Genomic DNA, 22355 nt, shown 5'->3' on the forward strand with positions numbered 1-22355 from the left:
ATTTGCTTAGTGAATCTTCTTACAGTCAGATTATGGAGTAAGGTCAGCAATCACCACCAGGGCTTGATTTTCAGAAGAATTTGGTTGCCAAGCACTTCTGAAAATCTGGTTCTTAAATCTGAGCTCTTTAAAAAAATAAATCATCCCCTGATTGTGGATGCTAATAGCTTGAAATTTCTGGCTCCTATGTCTTTAGGTCATAGCTGGCCCATGAAAATTAAGCAAAAATTAATCAATACCCATAAAAATGTATGGACTGGAAAGAGACACTGTGTTATTTCATAATATAGCTCATGAAAAAAGCTCAGTTGCCTTTCAGCTTCAGACTAAATTCTTTATTGCTCACAGCAGCAAAGATCACAATGTGCACAGAGTAGAATGAACACCAAGCGAGGTGACAAGCAAATTCCCCTTCCTCATTCACATCTCAAGGGTAAGTAGGCGCAGGCAGCTCCTTCGTAGGGTTATTGAGTTCTGGCAAAACAGAGAATGGGAAGAAGGAACAACTGAAACCTTTGTGTCACTATATTTAAGCCGTGCATTTGGCAGGAATAATTCCCTCTGAGCTCCATTCAAATTTGGAGAGGAGTCACCTCTGCTGATCATCCTCAGTTGGGTTCCATGTTGGGATCTCTTGGGTGACACCTTAGAGAAAACTGGAGGTTGTATTTTACACAGCTGTTAAAAATCTTGTGTTTTCAGCTTTCTTTCTATGGCTTTTCTAAGTGTTGTATCCTTAAACATTTGACTTTACATAAGGATAGGCATCAATCCTATTGTTCTTGGCTATTCAGTACCCACAGGTGTATGCTCCTGTAAAGGGCAGTGGACCCCAAGGGTTTGATTCAAAGCTCACTGAAGTCAAAGAGAAGGTTTCTTCCTTTCCCTAGATTCATAGAAAAATAGAACCGGAAGCGCCCTCAGGAGGCCATCTAGTCCCATCCCCTGCTCAAGGCAGGATGATCTCTGTCAAAACCATTCCAGAGAACTGTTTGACTTAGAAAAATTGCAAAGATGGAGATTCCACAACCTAGACTCTAGGTAACCTGCTCCAGTGCTTAACCACCCTCAAAGAGAAACATTTTCTTAATATCCAGCAGAAATATCCCTTGGTGTAGTGTAAGACCATTACTCCTTGTCCTGTCCTCTGTAGCTACAGAGAATAGTTTATTACTACCATCTGCTTAAAAAAAAACAACAGTCATCCTCTTAATATTTGAAGACTGTTATCAAATTCCCTCTTCAGTCTTTGCTTCTTTAGACAAAATTATCCCAGCCTTTCCACTCCTCTCATAAGTCCTGTTTCACAGATACTTAAATCATTGCTATCAGTTAGATTCTTTCTAATTTGTCCATTTCTTTCTTGACACGAAGGGCCCAAAACTGGACACAGGAGATGGATGAGGCCTCACCAGTGCTGAACAGAGTGGAAGAAATCACTTCCCTTGACTTAGAAGACATTCCTGTTAATAAAGCTAGGGTGCTCTTGAGTTTCTTTCTCCTTTATCTTTTTTTCTGCAACAAGAACACACCATTGGATCATATTCTGCTTAGGGTCCACCATTCTTGATGACTTACTCCACGATCTTTCCAGATACTAAGGTCAGACTGACTGGTCTGTAATTCCCTGGATCCTCTTGCTCTTTAAGATGGGCTCTATATTTGCCCTTTTCTATTTGTCTAGGATCTCACCCAACCTCCATGAATTCTCAGGCAGAATAACCAATGACTCTGAAGTTACCTCACCCAAATCCATGAGTACTCTAGGATGCTTCCTGTCTGGCCCTGATGACTTGAAAACACCTACCTAAGTAATCTCTAATTTGTTCTTTCCCTTTGCTAGGCTCCTGATCTCCCCCACACCCACCCATCTTTGCTGCCAAATGTGTTAATTTAATAGCTGAAGTCTTTCATTAAGACTCAAGTAAAAAAGGCATGACATTCTTCAGTATTCCCTACATCATCCCTGACTAGATTGCCCTCTGCATTCAGTAAGGGACCTACACTTTCCTTGGCCTTCCTCTTACTTTTGCCTTACATATAGAATGCTTTTTTGTTGCCTTTTATATCCCTTGCTAGCTGTTTCTCAAATTGTTGCTTGGCCTTCCTGATTTTCTCCCTGCATGCCCATGTAATATTCATCCTTAGTAACATTGCCAAGTTTCCACTTTTTGTAGGATTCTTTTTTTGAGTGGAAGAGTTTGCTGTTTAGTTAAACTGATCTCTTGCTGCATTTCCCAGCCTTTCTTTGCATCAGCATAGCCTGCTCTTATACCCTTAATGTGGCTTCCCTAGAGTACAATCATCTCTCCTGGACTCCTTTTCCCCTCAGACTTGTCTTCCATAGAATTCTGCCTACCAGTTGCCTGAGTTTGTTGAAGTCTGCTTTTCTGAAGGCCACTGTCTTTATTCTGCTGCTGCTCTCCTCCTCCTTTCCTTAGGCTATCATTTCATGGTCACTGTTGCCAAAGTTGCCTTTCACCTTCCCATAGTTAACTAAATTCTCCCTGTCTGAGCACCAAGTGGAGAAGAACTTCCTTCTACTTTATACCAAAAAGTTATCCTCAACATACTCCAAAAACTTGCTGGCCTGCTTGTGCACTGCTGTATTACCTTCCCAGCAGATGTTATGGTAATTGAAGTCTCCCATAATCGCCAAGTCCTGGTATCTGGATACTTCTGCTAGTTTGGAAAAAAACTCATCCATCTCCCCCCCATGGTTTGGTTGGTGATCTATAAACAGATGCTCACCATAACATCATCCTTGCTGTCTTTCCATCTTATCTTGACCCAGACACTTGCAGTATCCCTACCACTTTGTACCATACCTTGGGACTAGTGCATGTCTCATATATAGAGAACAAGGCCACCTCCTTTCTCTCCCACCTGCCTTTTCCCCTACTCCTTAGAGTGGTTCTAAGTCACATAGTGGCTCCCAGGCTGGTGTTGAATTTATGAGGCATGAACTCCCAGACTGGATCACACCCAGTTGAGCTATTGTCTTTGATAGGAGTGCCCTTTAGAGGAGGTCTAAGGATAGTGAAGCAGACAGAAATGGGATATTAGATCTCATTCTAATTTCTAACTGTTAGAGCAGTGATGTCAAATTGTGGCCCATGTCTGATTTGCTCTATGCGATGCTGGTCAGGCCACAGCTGGAGTACTGCGTCCAGTTCTGTTTGCCCCATTTCAGGAGGGATGTGGGCAACACTGAAAGGGTCCAGAGGAGGGCCACCCGCATGATCCAGGGACTACAGGGCAGACCCTACATTGAAAGACTGCAGGACCTAAACCTGTTCAGCCTTCACAAGAGAAGGCTGAGGAGGAACCTGGTGACTGTCTATAAACTCACTAGGGGGGACCAGAAAGGTTTAGGGGAGACACTGTTTCCCCTAGCGCCCCTGGCATGACAAGGAACAAAGGACACAAATTATTACAGAGTAGATTTAGATTAGACATCCGCAAGAACTACTTCACAGTTAGGGTGGCTAGGAGCTGGAACCAACTTCCTAGGGAAGTGGTGCTGGCTCCTACCCTGGGGATCTTTAAGAAGAGGCTTGATGCCTACCTGGCTGGACTCATTTGAGTCCAGTCTTTTCTCCCGCCCAGGCAGGGGGTCGGACTTGAAGATCTACAAGGTCCCTTCCGACCCTACTTCTGTGATTCTATGATTCTATGGTCTATGGAGCTGTATCACGTGACCTATGAGGATGGTAGTGAAGCTGGGAACTTGGGGAAGAGGCAAACAGGGGTAGGGCCTGCTACCAGAATCCAGGGCATGCTTGCCCCACTGGTAACATGTCAGTAACAGGGGGCAAGCAACAGTTATGTTAATTTGTGCCACTACTACTCACCCTATTGTGGCTAGTAGTCCCCCTGCCAGATCTGGCCTGGGGGGTGGGGTGAATTAGACACCTCTGCATTAGGAGTGGACTTAGCTCTGAAACAGAAGGCTTAATATCTGCCATCATTGATGATGGTAACTTTGCATAGCCTTAATATTCCTTTGAGTGGCTTGTCCCTTTTTGGAAAGGAATATATGACTGGGAAGGACTCTATAGACTTGAGTCCAGTCCTTTGCTCTTGAGAGCACCAGATCATATATATCCCTTTCATAAAGTGATCAAGCTCTATCTTAAAAACCAGGGAGGCTTAAAAATCAGGTAGTGGGGGCAACTGCTCTTGTGATCAAGAAGCTGTTCTACAACCTCACTGCTCTAAAGGTCAGAACATTTTTTTCTAATCTTCACTTTCCATTTATTCCTTCCCAGTTTATCCCCATTTTATTTTTGTGATAATATTATCCTTTTGCTCAAATCTCTCCACTTCCTTGCTGGAGTTTATCCCCAGCTCTGTTTTTTCTAGACAGTGATCAGATGTCTCTTCCACTTGTGTTTTGCTGAGAAAAACAAGACAGGCTCTTCTAGTTTCCTCTTGTAAGACAGATTCTCCATTTTCCACGATCATCCGAGTCTCCTTTCTCTGCACCTGTCCCCTTTTGAGTTCCTGGTAAGTTCTTGGTCTCAGTAACTTCTAATCATTTAATCATACAATGTGTGAAAAAGTATTTCCTTTTATCAGTCTTGAATTTCCCACCTTCTGATTTCCTGGAACACCCCTAACTTTTGAGCTAAGAGGCAGGGAGACCAGATGTTCCCAATCTCTCTTCTCAAGGCCTGTCATTCTCCTGTCCCTCTTCTTAAGGTGGCACAAACATACCTTTGCAGGCACCACCTCTGGCTGTGCCCCCAAGCCTGGCACTCGGGTGGCACAGCTCAGCATCCGACCCTGAATATTAGGTTAAGAAATCTGAACTCTGCGGCTAGAGTAGCACAGTGTTGCAACTATTTGTACAAAGGCAAGAAAGAGAACTGAAGAGAAGCATTAAAAACCATGGGAATAGGAACAACAACTCCTCACCTTGGTCTGAGGGGATCAGCAGAAATCAGCCATGCCAATAACTCCTGGCTCAGAGCATCCTTTGGGACATCAGAATCTTCTGGAAAAGCAAAACTGTAACAAAGGCACTTCAGAGTTAAATTCAACTAACGTTCAGTTTTCAACCAGCTGTTTCTACAACTTGTTCACAATGGCTTTCTGTTTGCTTCCTGTTGCAAATGTTTTTGCTCTGTTTCAGGCAACTAAGAGGCATCAGGTTGAAAGACTTGGAGAACAGAGCCAGCCTGGAATATAAACAGAGCAAGCCATTTCTCCCCACATGCCACAGTGCTTTTCTACAGTCTTGGTTCTGTCTTCACCAGACAATTCTGTCACGTAGCACTTAGGATCAGCCCTCTTGTCTGCACAGAGGAGAGGTCTGGAAGTGAGAATATCACTTCCAACGTCAAATGGAAAAGACTTTGCCAGACTGGCAGTGATTGGCTTATAAGGGAGCAATGGCAAGAGAACTTCATAGATTTCATAGAAGTTAGGGTTAGAAGGGAAGGGACCTCTCAAGATCATCGGGTGCAGTCCCCCCACCCAAGGGGCAGGAAGTCTGCTGGGGTCAAATGATCCCATCAAGATAATTATCCAAACGTGCCTTGAAGGTGCTTGCACCATTTCTGTAGGGAGTGTGTTCCAGACTTTGGGAACTCAGACAGTAAAGAAGTTTTTCCTTATGTCCAGTCTAAAATGGTCTTCCTGGAGTTTGAGACCCTTAGATCTCGTCTTCCCTTTGGGTGCCCTTGTGAACAGATGTTCTCCCAGTTCCTGGTGGACACCCCTAAAATATTTATAGGCTGCCACCAAGTCCCTGCTGAGCCTCTGCTTTTCCAGGCTGAAGAGTCCCATGTCTCTCAGCCTTTTCTCATAAGACTTGTTCTCTTGTCCTCTGATCATGTGTGTGGCCCTCCTCTTGACTCTCTCAAACTTCTCAGCATCCTCCCCAAAGTGCAGAGACCAGAACTGGATGCAGTACCTCTTGTCCTTCACTGTCTCTAAATAAGAGCTGGATGCAATTTGAAGCCCTGGATCTCAGTGGGAAAGTTTGGACCCTGATTTGAATTGTGTACCTCTGGCTCTTGTATAAATTCATCTGTTCTCTGGCTGCAACTGCTTCATTTCTCCCCAGGCAGGAGCATATCATCTAGCTCCCCTCTCCAGCTACAACTATCTTATGCTACATTATTCTTTGTTAGCTGTATCACTCCATGCTCTAGATCTCTATAGTTTTGAAACATCTTCTTTCTGCTCCCCAAACTCCTAGATAACTCCTAATCTGGACCAGAAGTAGCTAAACCCCCATGGATTCACGGTTCTCTATCTTTTCCAGTCTCTTTCCTCAAGGTACTGCTTTAAGCCTTGGTTATTGCAGCAGCCAAGGCAATTCTCCAGTTGTTTCCTTCTTAATAGAAGCCCTTATGTTGATGTCTGAGCATCCCAGCAGAACCATAAGCAGTGACAGACAGTTTAAATTCAAGGGCATTTTGATCTTAATAACTGGCTTCCCTTTTGTGAAATAAAAGCTTCAGGAAAGAAGAGGGAATGAAGTGGACATCTCAATGGCTGGGGGTGTTCCTCCTGACTGTAACAAGAAAAGAAACATAAGCAATTTAACCCCTTTCCAGAATGACAAGCCCTTTGCATTAACACAAAAATCAGCTCTCCTCTTTGTAGTCCTGCTAGCAAATATGGGCAAGATTCTACTCCTCCTGTTAGGTGCAGAAGTGGACTTAGTGCCCAAGTATGATCCTATTCTATCCTGTTCAACCCCCTGAAAAACAGTTAATGCAAAAGGTGGGCAGCTCCTCTTTCTCACTGCTTTTCTGTGAGTCTGGCTTAATGGTCTGATGCCAGTAGGTTACAAAGGTAGATGCATAAATAGATTTTTCAGGGGCTTGAACAGGGTGGAATAGGATCATAGTGAGGTGCCCAAGTCTACTTGGATGCCTAATTGATGGAACAGAATCTGGTGCAGCATCTGTATATAGACAGGATTTAAGGAGTTCCATGAACTCTGACACCCCAGAGCTTGATCCTTAAACTACTTCTTATAAATGGAGCACTACAGGTGGAATGAATTGACATTTGTGTTCAGAATTCACAAGCGGCGCACTGTTTTTCAGCAGGACTTTCAGTAGTGTCAGGTTTTTCTCACCGACCTGAACAAGAATCTAATTAGAGACACGGGCAAATATTTTCCAATGTGACTAGTGACTCTGGGTTTCTTGGTGGTTGAGTGCTTGAGATGCCCCTGTGCTGGCTGGTGAGCTCGCAAAGTAGAGCCATAGCCATACCCATTCTCCTCCATGTTCTCTTCCTTCTCAATTATTTGGTCATGACTCAAGGGCCATGTACAGCAAAGATGCTAGTAAACTTATAAGAGCAGTGTAATGAGTGTTTATTTCCCTGGGACACTGCATTAGGGCTAGTTAAAATCTACCCTATTAGAGACCTTGTAAAAATCATCTTCTTACAATAATCATAACAATAATCATAATAACATTTACCACTACTATCAATATAAAATAAAATCACTGTCTCCATAATTTTTTTAAAACACAAAAGTTTGTCATTGCTGGCCTTCTAAAATGTGAAACTGGCAATTGACAGACTATGCAACCAACTAGGTTGTTTTCATTGTCCAAGTTGACTCAAGTACAAAAAAGCCAATTAAAGGGCATAAACCAGAAAAAGTTAGACATAAAAAGTCTTGTTAGATCAGCCAGGCGACTCCATTGTGTAATTCCATGGACACTAGATAGCATCCCTTTCTCTCATAATATTATTAGCTTTTATTAGTAAGCAAGACCTTGTATTTTATAGAGCTAGTTCAAAAGAAAACAAAAACCAAAAAACCAAGGAAAAAAAACAGTGGAATATTTTCCCCAACAGAAGATGATGATCTGATTAAATCAGAACATTTTTCAGGAATTTTTGCATCAGTTTTATTTAGAAAAAATTTAAACATTTCATTCTGATAAAATCTAAATATTTTACTCTGATAAAGCTGAAGTGCCTCTTTTAAACTTGTTTCAACTACTGTTATCTTATGCCACACTGCCCTGTATTATAAAAATGAACTTTATTAGAATGAATATTTCAATTAGGGATTTTTGTTATTTCTAAAATCGTTTTTGCAGAATTTCTTTAACGGGAAATTTCAGAATGTCAGGGATTAAAGTTCAGGATTAAAGAAAATAATGAAAGATGGAGTTTCATGTAGAATAGAAATTCCAGGTTTTGACCAGGTCTAATTTTTAATGCTGCTTTATCATCTGGAAGGGTGCTTCAAGAGACTCAAGCACAGGGATCTTGCCCTTCAGTTGGGAGACTCTTCCACAATTCAGTAGCTCTTTACATTGTATATCTTACCTCTGCTTTCTTTTGTTTTTTAGAAGCCAGACAAAGAAGTCCTTAGCTTGCTGGGAGCCCAGCTCCAAGCCATAGCTGTTTATTTGGGGTTCAGCTTCCCTCTTGTAGGGATCAATTGCGTTACTGAAAAGGCAAAATTCAGAGGAAGTGACCATTGGACTCCACTAGGGGGGGCTAAAATGCTTCTCTTTCCTAAGATCTGACTCCCTTCCACCGCATCCCCCATGCCACCTACCAGCAGTACTACAACCTCACATAAGAAGCCTTGGGTACTGACAGTGGCGAGACTCTTGCTGTCTGGCCATTGGATAGAGACACTTCCTGGCATTCACAAAATGAGCCCATGGCTCATCACTGGTGTCTATCCCAGCCTCTACATCATCTTTAGGTTTCAGTAGCCTCAAGCTTGGTTAATAGAAGCATGAAAAAGTCTACACACTCACTCATTTTTCATCTCTCTCCTGGCCAGCAACCATTCCACAAAGTTCTTCTTGATCATGTTGTCTATGGTACGGCTATAATCGCTAGCCAAAATGGCCTCAGAATAACGTCTCTGCAAAACTCTGCTGCTGGGACTCTTCATGTTTCCACTGGGAAAAAGAAGGGAGATGGAGTTAGCAATGGACAGAGAGAGAGAATGTTTCAAAGGCTCTTGCTTGTGATTTGAGATGGCTGTCCCATTTGGTCACTGTCATTAGAGATATTTCAATTGATTATTGATCTGGTTCAATAACTTGATAGGCACAAGGTGCTTAGTGGCTGCCTTGTTCCTTCTTTCCTTCCCTCTCACCAGGATACAGTAACTCCTACTAACTTATATGGGATTCATACATATTGGGGGAGAGGAGGCAGTATCACAGTCTTAAAGAGGTCAGGGGCTACATACATTATACTCACCCACTTTATGTAACTGCTCTATAGTTTCAAAGTGTCAGATTGTTGAATTCCTATTAGCTTCTCATCCAGAGGAAGGAAATCTCCATTTTGTTCCTGACCAGCCTCTGTTCTCTTCCTGGTTCACTTGCAGCTCATTCCCCTCAGACCAGTACAATGAGATTTCTAGTGAGGTCTTGATACTTGGCTACCATCTCTAGTCTGGCATTCCCCCTTACAACTGATATGTACAAGCTCTCATTGACACTCTTATCTCAGGTGCATTGGAAGACTATGAGTCTGACGTGGAAGTGATATGTCCAGAGAAGTCAATGAAACTCTCCTTGATCTCAGGGAGGAGCTGGAACACTGTACTGAAAACACTTACCTGGTGCGGTTCTCCTCTGTCAGAACGAGGCTCAGAGAGGCAAGGAGGAGGGGGAGAACTTTCAAGGCCAGCATTTTTCTGACTTGTTTTCTCTAATCAAAGACAGAAAGCAACACAGAAGGCTAATTCTTTTCATGCACAGCAGGAAGGAAGTAGTATGACAACAGGAATAGTGGGCCAAAAGGTGAAGTGGGTTTGTGCACATGTACATATGTGACTGTCACACAAGTATCCGTGTCTCTGCTTTTCCCCTTTTGAGGTATGGTGTGATCCCTACTACTTTTGCTTCCAGGAGTTTTGCTTCTAATGCTGATTACTTCCCTAGGGCTGACAGTAATACACTTCTTTCATTCACAATATGACCATCTTATTCACTGGAGAGTGCAAATCCCTGGAGGCACATATACTGGCTTTCTGCAGATTAGCAAAAGGGTTCTGTACACATAGGCAGATTAATGTATGAGCCAACTGGGCCCAGGCCCAGGGGCCCATGCTTGGTGCAGATGAAACCAGTGACCACAAAGGGCGGCAGGCCATAGCTGCCAGGTGCTATTTGCTGGGTGCCACTTCAACCAGACTGAGCCACTGAAGGGCGAGGGGCCAACCCTGGAGCTCAGCCTGCACTACATGTACCTGGCCAGGAGCGGCTCCTCACCCCAGTGCAGCTGCGGGGGCAGGGTAAGCGTTGAGGTTCCTGAGACAGGGGAATACAGGGGAAGGGTAGGCCCAGGGCTCCAGCGAATCTTAATCCATCCCTGTCTGTACACCTTCAACACTTTAGGGACTGATCCATGTCTCAGTGAAGCAGTGGGAGTATTTCTGTTGCCTTCAATAACTCTGGATCAGGCACTTATAATGGTATCTTGACCGGGCCAATCCAAGGGTAGTTGGCGCCTTAGGCAAACTGTGTACCTCGGCTCCAATATATCTTTAAGGATGACGTTGCCAGCAGTATGCTCTTGTCATAAGTCCGCTTGAGCATTGAAAAGGTAGGAATCACGAGGGGAGTAAGAGAGCTGTGAGGTGCACTTAAAGCCATGTCTGATCCCTTGATGTAGCTGTGTGGAGGTAACCAGGAGCTGTAGCTGTGATGCTGTAGCTGTGATGCTGGTTGATTCTATCCTCAGAGATCTTTTCAGAGGTCTTTCTCCCCTTACAAAACCAAAGGTCTTAGTCCAAGGTGCAGCCATAGCCAGCCAGGGCTGTTATTTAAAACGATGCTCCTGTTATTTTGTTCTGCATATAATTTTGGTACCCACCAAATTCTGGCACCCTAGGCGACCACCTAAATCGCCTAATGGTTGGACCGGCCCTTTATCTCGATATTCACATAACACTTCTGCAGAGATTTAAGAACCTGATCTGATTTCTGTTTAAGTCAATGGAATGTTTTTATTGAGTATGATCAGACTTTAAATAAGGACATGAGCCAAACTTCACTGAAGTTAGTGGAAAGGCTTCATTACTGAGCCTCCAACAGATTACTCCGTTAATGGGATCCAGCTCTGGATCCTTCCCCAAGATGTTTTCACCTTAGATTGCTTTTTTAGGTCATGTGACCTTGTCCCTATTTGAATTCACTACCCCTCACACACTGGACCCCTTTGAATGACTCACTTAGCTCTGCAAACACTTTTCAAGAACATTCTTGCTTTTTCACTATACAGACAACCAAACACATTCCAAAATAGATTTGGTTGTACAATATTTCATTTTCTTTTTAAATATTTTTAGAATTTTTGCAATGCTGAGTTTTCATATCAATAGCCACAGTAGTAAGAAAGACAAAATAAATATCAGGATGGAAAAGGTATGTCAGAATTTAGTTGCTCAGTCCTGCAATCATTTATGCATGGGCATATCTTTACTCCATAAGAATAATGACTCACTATTCTTATATTTTCACAAGATTAGAGGCTTCACTGTGGTTTACAAAAATTGTGGAAATCAAAGATGCTTTTTAGATGTTTTTGTAATTCACACAGTGTTCACTTCTAGGAAATCAGGACATCTAAAAATATTTCTTGCAGTCCTTTTAGTAAGAAATACATTTGATGTAAGACCTCTGCATTTATCACCATCAACTTAGCAGCGTTTAAATCAAAGGTGTTGTGCTCACTGAAGATGGACAACCACCCTAAAATGTTTGCATCCAAAACAGTACGGCAAATAAGGATGTGCAAGCTAGAGAAGTAAATGGCAGTAAACTCTTAAAGCTTTTTGAATTAGAGGGAGCGAGAGAGGGTTTAAGTAACAGTGACTATTCCCTCTTTCAAACACTTTGATTGCACATATTGGGATGTTAATGGATTTGAAAATAGTTAAATTGGTGGAAGAAAATTTGTGTACCTGAAAGGAATCTTTTGTCTAGAGAAAATAGAAATAGAATTTTAGAATTGATGGGGGGGGGGGAAGAGAGGGAACGTGTTAAAGTATTCTTAAATGATGCTGAATTTACTCAAGCAAGGAAAAAAAGTTCTAAGCTTAAGAGGCATATGAAAATAAGCATTGATGTTAACATAATTATTTTAACAATATGGCAAGATTGGTCCTTTCCATCTTGGGTCTCAAGTCACTGGAGGATCTCAGGCTCTGAATCTGAAAGCTTTCAATGCTACCATGCATTGCACAGGGCATGAACAGGACTCCATCATCCCCATGCAGCATACCATTTGCCAGACTATCTTCCCAGCTGTATGTCTATAGCTAAGCCTTCCCATATGGGTAGGTGGTGGCCCTCCAAGAAGGAGTACCAGTGGACTATGTGCCATTTGGACCAGACCCATTGACCTGTGTGACTTGAGTGAACACTTTCCTTCTCAACTCTCTCTGGCAGAGCAATTTGGACCTGTTACACGGTAATTTTGGGCAGCTCCTGAGTTCTTAGCCCTTATCTGCACATTAATACCTTAAAGTAGCTTAAAGCACTCATTATGTAGCTCAAAGTTATGCCACTCCAGGGCAGGATTATCTCTGATCTGCACAAGCCAGCTCCTGTTCTATTAACACGTGGCTATTCCACACTGATGTGCCATTCAAGTTGAAGTTCTCCAGTATCTCAGGATGCAGTGGTCTCTCCCCCACCCTCCTGTTCTTTGTGGACAAACTTTCCATCCCCGGAACTCCTACAGCTCCTACTCCTGCCCCTAGTCACCAGGTCTCTAGTGGCAAGTCACAGCCGTGCAGGTTGGGGACAATCAGAGAAGGTTTCTAGACCAAAGGTGTGACTGCTCCAGACTCCAAGCTAGCACTAAATTGATCAATATTTGTGTGGCTCGGAGCATAAGGTATAATATACCCTTAAATGCCATGGCCAAAGTCACATAGGACTGCTCTGGTGACATACAGAAGCCATAAATAGCATATAAAAGAATGACAGAGAATTCCCCCACAACACTGGCCCTCCATAGCCCTCAGTTGCAAGCCTTCTGGAGGTACACTAAGGGAAGAAACTTATCATGGGAAGAAGTAAGGCCATGATGTATTCTAGCTGTTACCACAAACCATAGGCAGCACTGGGGAGACTCATAATTTGCATACCCCTCCTCCCAGGCTGCCTCATTACACATGAGCATGTTTTGGCACCCCAAACAGTTAAAAACTGGAAGGACACACAAGATGATAGTCTCCCAGGCTTCACCATCTCCTCTTTCCCCTCCCAGTCCCTTTGACTGTCTCTTCTGTGCTGAACCGCTTGAAGGTATAAAATCCAACCCCAGATTTCTTGAGTGACAGCTCCTAACCTGAATCAATCTTATGTTCCCTTTTCAAAATTGTAAGGACCTAGCTGATTTTTTTCCAGTTCAGTCAGAGCAATTTTAGCATTGCTTCTGCTGCGACAAGGAACGTGCTCGTAGCTCTTCAGCCACATCAAGAGATGGTTAACCATGGGTACAACCTCCTTTTTAAAACTCCTTTCACCTGCAATACTCACATTACCTTCCCTGCCTCCACACTATTAATTTAGAGAAGAGTTTCAAAGAAAAAAAGAGAGAGAGAGAAAGAGGGAGATTGGAATCATACTTCTTACCTTCCTGACCCTCTGATTTCCGTAGGTCCTGGTGTCAAATTGAGGCTCTTCGGACTCTTTATATTCCACAGGTACAATGTACCAACTCTATTTCCATGAAATAAGCAGGAAATTAGTCACCTAATCAGAGTAAATCAAACCCACTTAGATCAGCTCCATTAGGTCCATTGACCTACTGAGCAGGAAAATAACCTTTTAACGGGTGTTTACATTAATGGTAATTAAGCGCTGCAATATCACAGCATTAAGAATTAACTCACATTAGGGCTATAATATGAATGTCATAAACTATGTGATCTTAAATTCTGCATGGTACCACCTTTCACCTGCCAGAACTGAGACACTGAGGCAAATGCAAATGGTAGCTGGTGATGATTCTACAGGCAGTGGGTCTGATTCTCCTCTCTTTTCCACTGGGGTAAAGTAGAAGTCATTTCACTAAAGCCAATTGTGAGTGCCTAAGGCCCCCTCCAAATGTTAATTAAATACCATAATTAGGATCTGACAAATTTTAACTCCCCAAAAATATCACATCCATGGCAGAATGAATGATTGTTTGACTCTATGATAACAGTCAGATACCAATCACGTCTGTCAGAGCATGCAGCTGGCTGTACTCTTTCACCTGAGTAGGAAGCTGGAGATTGGAGACCTCCTGGATACCCAGTTGCCCACGCCCAACAGGTGTAGGCCATTGCATGTAAGCTGGTAAAAATTTGTGGTGCCTTTAATGGGAGATCCTTAACCCATAGTACATTTGCAGCTGGCTGCACATGTGCCAAGGTGCAGGTAGCTGTGGATTGGGAAGTTCCCCAAGCCCCAGAAGCCATAGTTGTTTGAAGGTCTGCAGCATGGGTGGCTGTGAATTGGGGAGCCCATTGATACAGAGCTGCCTGCACCTTGCATCTTGAAATGGTACATGTACAACCTGTGGCAAGTAGGCTGTGGATTGGGGAGCTCATTGATCCACAGCTTGCATGCAGCTGGCAGCATGAATGCCCATGATAGCTTGGCACCACAGATATCTATGAATGGTGGAGCTAGGAAGGTACCAGCATGCATGCTGACAGCTTTATGCACACCAGGCTGTGGACAGCTGGGGAATTGAGGATGTCTCTGTGCATGGAGAACCAATCGACTCCCCTGCATGGGGACCTTTAAAGCTCCATATCATGTGCACCCCCTGCAAAAAGTGCTGCCGATGCTGCCAGTGGCACCTGCGGGAGGTTGCCACTCGCCACTCCCCTCCACCTCTGACAACAGCACCGGTGGTGTCTGTGGGCAGTCCCTGGTTGCCACTGCCTGCCACCACTGCTGGTGGCATCTGCAGGTGGTCACTGACCAGTGGTTGATGCTCACCACTGCCCCCTTCCCCCTCCCCCACTGCTGACACCACAGTGGCTGCCTACGAGAGCTCCCCACTCACTGCCAACACATCCCCATTGCTGACACCGCCACCGCTGCCTGTGGACAGTCACTGTTCCTCACCAGCCTCTGGGGGCACACAGAATTCATGCTCCACAGTACATCCCAGCATTAGTCTGCACAGCTTAGCTTTAAATGTCTCTGAGCAGGGGGAACTATATTGGGCTTCCCCTGCACCAACAAGATTAAACTCCACCATGCACCCAGCATCAGGCTGCATGGTAGAACTTTAATGTGTCATGCATTCAGATTAGACTGAGATACAAACCACAAACAAAGATGTTCCACATAAAATTGTGCATTAAAAATACTCATTGAATGTGGAACAACTTTGTTGCTGGTTTGCCATTTTTATTGCAGGATAACTTGTCTGAATATGTGGCATGTTACCAAAAAGTTGCAGGACACTCGTTCTTAACCTGCAACAAATGTAATATCTGGAAGGAGCCTAAGAATCCCATTTACAAAATGCTGTGCAAGCTCTGGGTAAAAAACTAGTCCCTGTCCCAAAGAGCTTACAATCTAAGACAGGAGACAGAAAAGTTCAAACAGATGATCCCTGTTAAAATGACAGGTAGGCATCACCAACACACTGGCAGCCTAGACATTTTTTTTTGTATTGCATCACAGCAAAGAAGAGTTCTAAGGAGGGATATGAAAGAGAACAATGGAGTGACTGTGCAGCTGTTTATGGGAAGCAAAAGGGGCAATGTGGAAGAAAGCATGAAGGCAGGTGGTTGAAAATTTAACAAGGATGGAGGCTTGTGTCATGGATCTAATAGAGCTAGAACTTACCCTCTCAGCATTGAATGGGGAAGAGTAAGGGTAGGCTGTGAAGGGCCACAAAAGTAAGGATAAATGGCTTGTGTTTGATGTGATAGATAGGGGAGAGCCAGTGACAGGGCACAAAGAGAGGGGTGACCTGGTCAAAGGAGCAGGCTCAGAGAATGTTCCCCAGAGCCATGTTCTAAATGGATCCAAGCGGTGCAGGATTACATTCAAAATGACCAGAGAAAAGGATATTGTTGCAATCCAAATATGAGACAGGGAGAGCCTGGGCAAGTTTTAGCTCTGGAAAGACAGAGCTGTATCAGAAATGTTTTTTCCTCGCAGAAAGAATTATTTCAGGTTATGTCTGGTTGTCTCTCTCTCCTTTACACTTGCATTAAAAAGTTCTTCATCCAGCACAAAGATGCTGCAGGATGCCCTAATCTGCCTTCCTGTGCAGCCCTGTATATTGAGAAGAGCCCCTGTGGCCCCAGGGAGAGACATAGGTGTAGCTGGAGTGTTTTGTGCTGCAGCTATTCTTGGCCAGTAGGCAGTTATACAAGAGCTCCATAACTTAGAGCAGCCTCTAGGTTACTTACAAGCTCTTATGTGGGTTCAGTTACACTGTGCAGGAAAGGAGTAAGCTATACTGGGATAAGCAATATTTACACTAGTCTGTGTTCATACTATGGGCTGTACTAGTTTAACTGCACCAATATAAAGTCACACTCCACATCAACATCATTACTGTATGAAAGGCTGTGTAGACCAGACCTAAGGGAAGAAATAGGGATTTGTCTTGACATTTAAATGTTCGTTACTAAGCAGTTGGGTGATTGTTTGGGGTCTCTGCAGGCTAGGTTGCCTATGTGATGAGACTGTTGCTGCTTTTACTGTGCCAGTTAAAATACTAGAGACCCTTGTTGTAGCTATAGGCGGTTATATCATCTCCCTGGATGACAGAAATCCCAGGTATGGAAATACATATTTTTATTTTAAAATACCATACTGGTCACATTTTCTTGAGTTTGTCTTGGCTGCCATAAGAGAAATTCAGGCCCTGCCTCAGCTTGAAGGGGATTGTTGTTGTGGCTATAGCAGCAGATCCTGCTAGGCTGTGTCTACATTGCTCATACATACTGACAGGGCTCTGTCAGGCAAGGGTGCAAAGTTGTGTGATCCCGGATCAGCACAGCTGTGTTAGCTGAAGCAATTACACTGGTGAAACTGCTCAATTACCAGTGATAGAAGCATAGAAAAGTAGGACTGGAAGGAACCTCTACAGGTCATTTAACCAATCGGTGGGCAAAATATGGCCCGTGGGCTGATTTTACACAGCCCACAGCTGCTCCTGTGAAGGAGAATTGTAGCCCGCACACAGCTGCCCTGGCTTTATGTGCCTCTCACCCTTCTCCCTTCCCCATGTCAACCAGCAGCAACAACAACCACAACCACTCTCCTCCCCAGCTGCCTGTCCTGCCCCCCAGGCCCCAGTGTAAGCTCCAAGGCAAGGGGTGCTGAGCTCCTGGCCAGGTTTCTGCCCGTTGGGGCTGTCTGCTCACTGCTCCAACCCTATGCCCAGCACGTTAAAGCTCAGGTAAGATTCTCCCTGCTGGTAGGAGAGGGAGTGCAGGGGGGAAAGGGCCAGAAGCCATGGGTTATCTGGGTTCTGCCAGGCTGGGACCTGGTAGGGGTATGGGCACTGGTGCCATGCTGTGTCCCCATGCACTACTTCAGGCTGCACCACGTGGGCACAGCTGGAGTGGCTGGCACAGCCTCTACACGACCCTGACTCTGACACACAGCTGGGTTGGGCAGGAGCTGTACCAGTTGCACCCACATGGCCTAAAACAGCACACAGGAACACAGTATGGCACCAACCTGGCTGCATGCCAGGGACTCAGGGAAGGGGTGCAGGAAGAAGGGGGGAACAGTGCAGCACTGGCTTGGCCAGGTCCAGATAACCTTCAGCTCCCTCCTCCCTGCACCCCTTCCCGCCTCCCCTCCTTCTCCTGCCCCCCAAGTCCCCGGCACATGGCTGGGCCAGGTCAGTGCTGCACAGTATTCCCACGCACCACCTTGGACCACATGGGTGCAGCTGGCACAGCTCCTGCCTGACCCGACTGCCTGCCGGAGACTTGAGGCAAGGTGCATAGAGAATGGAGCTGGGAGCCATGGGTAATTTGGGCCCAGATGGGCCAGTGTTGCTCTCTGTTTCCTCCCTTCCCCCTGTCCTCTCTCTCCAACCCTGAGTCCTTGGCACACAGCCAGACTGGGCAGGAGCCATGCCAGCTGTACCCATGTGGTCCAAGGTGGTACACGGTAACACATTGCGGCACTGGCCTGGCTGTGTGCTGGAGACTTGGGGTGCGGCTGCAAGGAGAAAGGGAGAACAAAGGTTAGATTCCCCTAACCTCTCCTTAAGTGGCTGGAGGGACACTTAGGGAGTTTGGGTGAGCTGTTGCCAGGGGAGGGGGTCCTGACTTAGCCCATGACAGCTCACCCAAACTCCCTAAGTGGTCCTCTGGCCAAAATAATTGTCCACTTCTGATGTAGTGCAGTCCCCTACCTATCCAATCCATCCCATACAAATCCATTGTCTAATCTAATAGCAAAACTACAGTCAAACCCTAACACAGCCACAAGACAAAATACCCTAAACTGCCATAGGTAAAGAAAGGGGACAATGGGGGCCAATGTCCTGCTGCTGGGATGGTTGCTAAAGTATTCTTGAAAGACACAAGGAAGAGGGTCATGTCCCCACTACAAAGAAAGGCAAAAACCTCCACTGTCCGTACCAATATGATCATAGGATAAAATTCCTTCCTGACCCCAAATATAGCAATCAGTCTGACCCTGAATAGAGGCACAGGATCTTCTAGCCAGGAACCTCTGTGTTTAAGTCTCACCAGCAGCATTGCTATCCCCCACTTAAAATCCCCAACCCTGGCTGCAGCCAATACCCAGTGCTTCTGAGAAAGCGAAAAAAACAAACAAAAAACCCTGACACGTAAAAGCAGGAGAGGAAAAAAATATTTTTCCTGGCCCCATGTGGCAGTCAGCAAGACCCAGAAGCATGGGATAGCTTGGTGTGTTCATAGGAATGGTTTTATTTTCTGGGTGCAGACAGCAGCTTTCTTGGCATAGTTGCCTCCAAGCTAGAGACACTTTGTTAGTACAATACCCTAGTGTTCCTTTACCAGTAAAGCCCCTTCACAACACTAGCGTAAATGTGGCTTAGCTGCAAGAACGCTTCTCTCCCTCCTTTTTTTTTTTAAGTGACATCACTTCAAGTCCACTGGGACCTTTTGTTAGTATAATGACATCATAAAGGAATCACACTCCTACATGACATAACTTTGCTGGCAGCAGTGTCTACGGTAAACCAGGCTCTACTCTGTTTTTAAGAGAAAGACTTTGCAATACAAGCTGGTAGCTTAGATGGATAGTGGTACAACATACTGGAATATACCCACTCTTGCTAATCCCTGCTATTCTAGTCTTTAATTTTCTAATACTGAACCTAGGTGAGCCCTACTATAGATATAGTATAATAAAGTATTAGTATAAGTTAGGGGGTTAAAACCCACCCTAGCAAGCCAATGGGCATGTATTTTGTCTTACATTTCTTTTTCAAATACCTTGTTTGCGCTTATAATTCCATATCGTGACTTGCTATATCAGGTTTTGCAACCTGCCTGGCAATTCCATATTGCACCATGCAAAGGCCTGCTTTTGGCCTTCAGAGTATTCGAAAGTCGGTAGTGGTGGAAAGGGTAAGAAAAAAGCAGTGCTGGCTCCCAGGATTCCAATCTCCTGGGTTCTTTCTTTAGGCCATGCCACCAACTTACTGTTTGAACTTCTTTAAGTCATTTCACTTCTCTTTGTTCCAGTTTCCCTACTTCAAGAGGGTCCTGAGGTCTTGATGTTTAGTGTGTCTGAGAACCTTAGACAGACTGTGTAAGGAGGGCAAATTGTTAATTAGCCAAATGGTAACAATTTGTCCTCTCTGCACATCTGGCCTGGAGTTGAACCAATGATCCACAGATTAAAAGTTTGCATACAAGGAAATAACCTATAGTTATTCCTCCATAGCTCCTTGTGTTCTCATTTTATTCCACACTAAGGGCTTCTCTACACAAGGACAATTAGGAAAATTAATATGAATTAACTGAAGGTGTGAATTTTTCAATTAGCTAAACTGCCCTGCACCCCTGTGTAAGCACTCACAGTCAGAACTGAAGTGGGTTTAATTCACTTTCACTTAATGCATTCTGGAAATAAAGTTAGCTAAATTGAATTAGGACCACTTTAATCTTCAATAAAAGTGATATAGTCATGCAATCTAACTAATCGGCTTTAAAAGTTAATTCAGATTAACTTTTCTAAGAATGCCTTTATGTGGATTAGTTTAGTCCACTTAGGAAGCAGCAAAAACTAACCTGGAAAAGGGCATAATTCTTTTTACTAACAGCTACTCAAGAAAGCCAGTCCCCTTTATTGCCTTAAGCTGGGCAACCACCTTAATCATCATATTAATTATGCAATGGAGTGCTAAATAGCTACAAATAACCAATTTGCTGTACAAGTTTGGTTGCCAATCAATAAACTACAATAGTTTATCCCAATGTCTTTATTAGTGTATTTTGAGTACCAGACTCCTAGCCAACTCAGATATCTTGTTTCTCCAAAGTGCAGCACATTTGTTTTCCCTTCATTAAGTGGCTCTGTAGGATCTAAAGTTAATAGGGTGAAATAAATATCCAGCAACATTAAATGCTGACCTGCTGTTCTGAGCTATGGCTATTTTAGAGTATGTACCTGTGATCCAGTTTGAATTGTTGTGCTGCTCTGAAATGTTTCTTCCTTCCTTTACTAAAAAAATAAAATACATGTTAAACAAAACCTTAATGTGTGTTATTTGCTTTGTTTTCCACTCTGTGCAGTTTTATCATTTTAACAGTTCATTTTATATAGGAACTCAAGCCCTGATTCAGAGTCACTTAAATGTGTGGTTATAAAGTGAAAGAGTACCTGTTGGAGATCAAGCATCGTTCTTAATATTTTGTATGCTCTGATAACAGAATGTCACACCTCCATACCATAGGATTTTAGATCACCTTAAAAAATTCATTATGCAAACCCCAGGATAACTCCATAAAGTAGGTAAATATAGTAAGAGATAAGAAGCACTAGAACAGGACTCAGGATGTCTTGGCTGAATTTCCTGCTCTGCTACAGGTGCTTTGTGTGACTTTGGGCAAGTCACTGAAACCTGGATTTGCAGAAAAGATCAGCTTGGATCCCCCAGCCTACTTGGGAACCCTTTAACTTGAGTGGTTAATTGGTTTGCATTTAGAATTTGTATTTGCCCAGGAAAAAAATAAGACACTTATTAGAAGAATAGAGAGACCAATGGGGTAATCTATGTGGAAATGGAGGGTAGTTTCTAGTGGGAAGATTTATGCCTTGTAAAATATTCATGCCTTGTAAAATATTCCTGATCTGCCTCTTGGATGGTAACAACCAGTCCATAATCCAGACATCCAGCTATTTAAGCATTCAACTGTTAAAGCAGAAACTCAGGTAAAACTCTGGTGCAAAACAGGCCAGAGGTATCTTTTCTTTATTTTCTGGCCAAGGTTTCTTCCTACAACTGGAAGAAGAATCATGACTGACAAGTGGTGCCCACAATGGCTCCCTATCCCTCCTTGGTATGGTGTTGGCAACGGTTTTACCTGTTGGTTTAGCCACCTGAATTTTTTAGCTATTCTAGCAAAGTGTACTAGTAGGCATCATGTTCTATTAGGCACCCAGCAACCTGTATGATGCAGGTTACAGCCTAGTATGGCAGTAAGGGGAGTGAATGGATACCATTTCCGACACCCTGCATCAGCCCAGCTCAGTTTTCTTGTTTTCTGGACACCTTATTCTGCTTTCCAGTCATCACTCGTAGAACCATACACCACACAGCCAAGGTCATGCAGCAAATCTTTCACCTGCCATCCTGGGTCGGGATGTGCCCCTTAGCATTCTGATGGGGCAAACAGCCACAGCCTTAAATACACATTTGAATTAGCAGATAAACAGAAGCTTTCTCCAAAGATAGGAGGCAATGGAGATGCTGAGCTGCTGGGAAATGGCCCCACCACCATGTCGCCCCTGACTAATTCCACCTGAGTCCTGGACTCATTGCTCCTCCTCATAGAATTCAGTTGCGCCTCTCCTCCTCATTGCTTATAGATGAAGGCTGTCAACTTTCTGCAGACAAGGTTCTTTGGGTAAATCTGATATCTTCCATTAGACCAACTAATAACTAAATAATAAAGTAAAGTTGGTCTAATAAAAGATATTGAATTTACCTAAAGAACCTTGTCTAGCTATGTCCTTAGACCAACCCAGCTACAACCTATACCCCTGTTAACTTTCTGCAGCACTCCACAGTCAGATGGATATGCTCCAGCACCTGTTTAAAGGTTTGAGACTTTAGGAAGGTGAAGTGACCTAGGATCACCCAACAGAAGCCTGGAAGTGGCGCATTTCATATAAAAAGGG

At 43.9% G+C, this 22355-nt stretch overlaps 1 protein-coding gene across 1 annotated transcript in view; it reads right to left on the reverse strand.

The window, feature by feature from the left end:
- Positions 1-351: 351 nt before the first annotated feature.
- The window catches only part of GIP (gastric inhibitory polypeptide), a 41225-nt gene continuing 19221 nt past the window's right edge, over positions 352-22355 (reverse strand). Inside the window, exons 2-7 of the mRNA XM_090044686.1 lie at positions 13608-13694; positions 9578-9669; positions 8760-8906; positions 8317-8439; positions 4921-5013; positions 352-474 (exon numbers count right to left, since the gene is read on the reverse strand). Of these exons, the coding sequence (XP_089900812.1) occupies positions 465-474; positions 4921-5013; positions 8317-8439; positions 8760-8906; positions 9578-9669; positions 13608-13694 (552 nt within the window). The 3' untranslated portion in view covers positions 352-464. The remainder of the gene's footprint in view (positions 475-4920; positions 5014-8316; positions 8440-8759; positions 8907-9577; positions 9670-13607; positions 13695-22355) is intronic.

Source organism: Crocodylus siamensis, chromosome 4, assembly GCF_052110815.1.
Source record: "Crocodylus siamensis isolate JL-2025a chromosome 4, ASM5211081v1, whole genome shotgun sequence".
In the NCBI taxonomy this organism is placed as follows: Eukaryota; Metazoa; Chordata; order Crocodylia; family Crocodylidae; genus Crocodylus; species Crocodylus siamensis.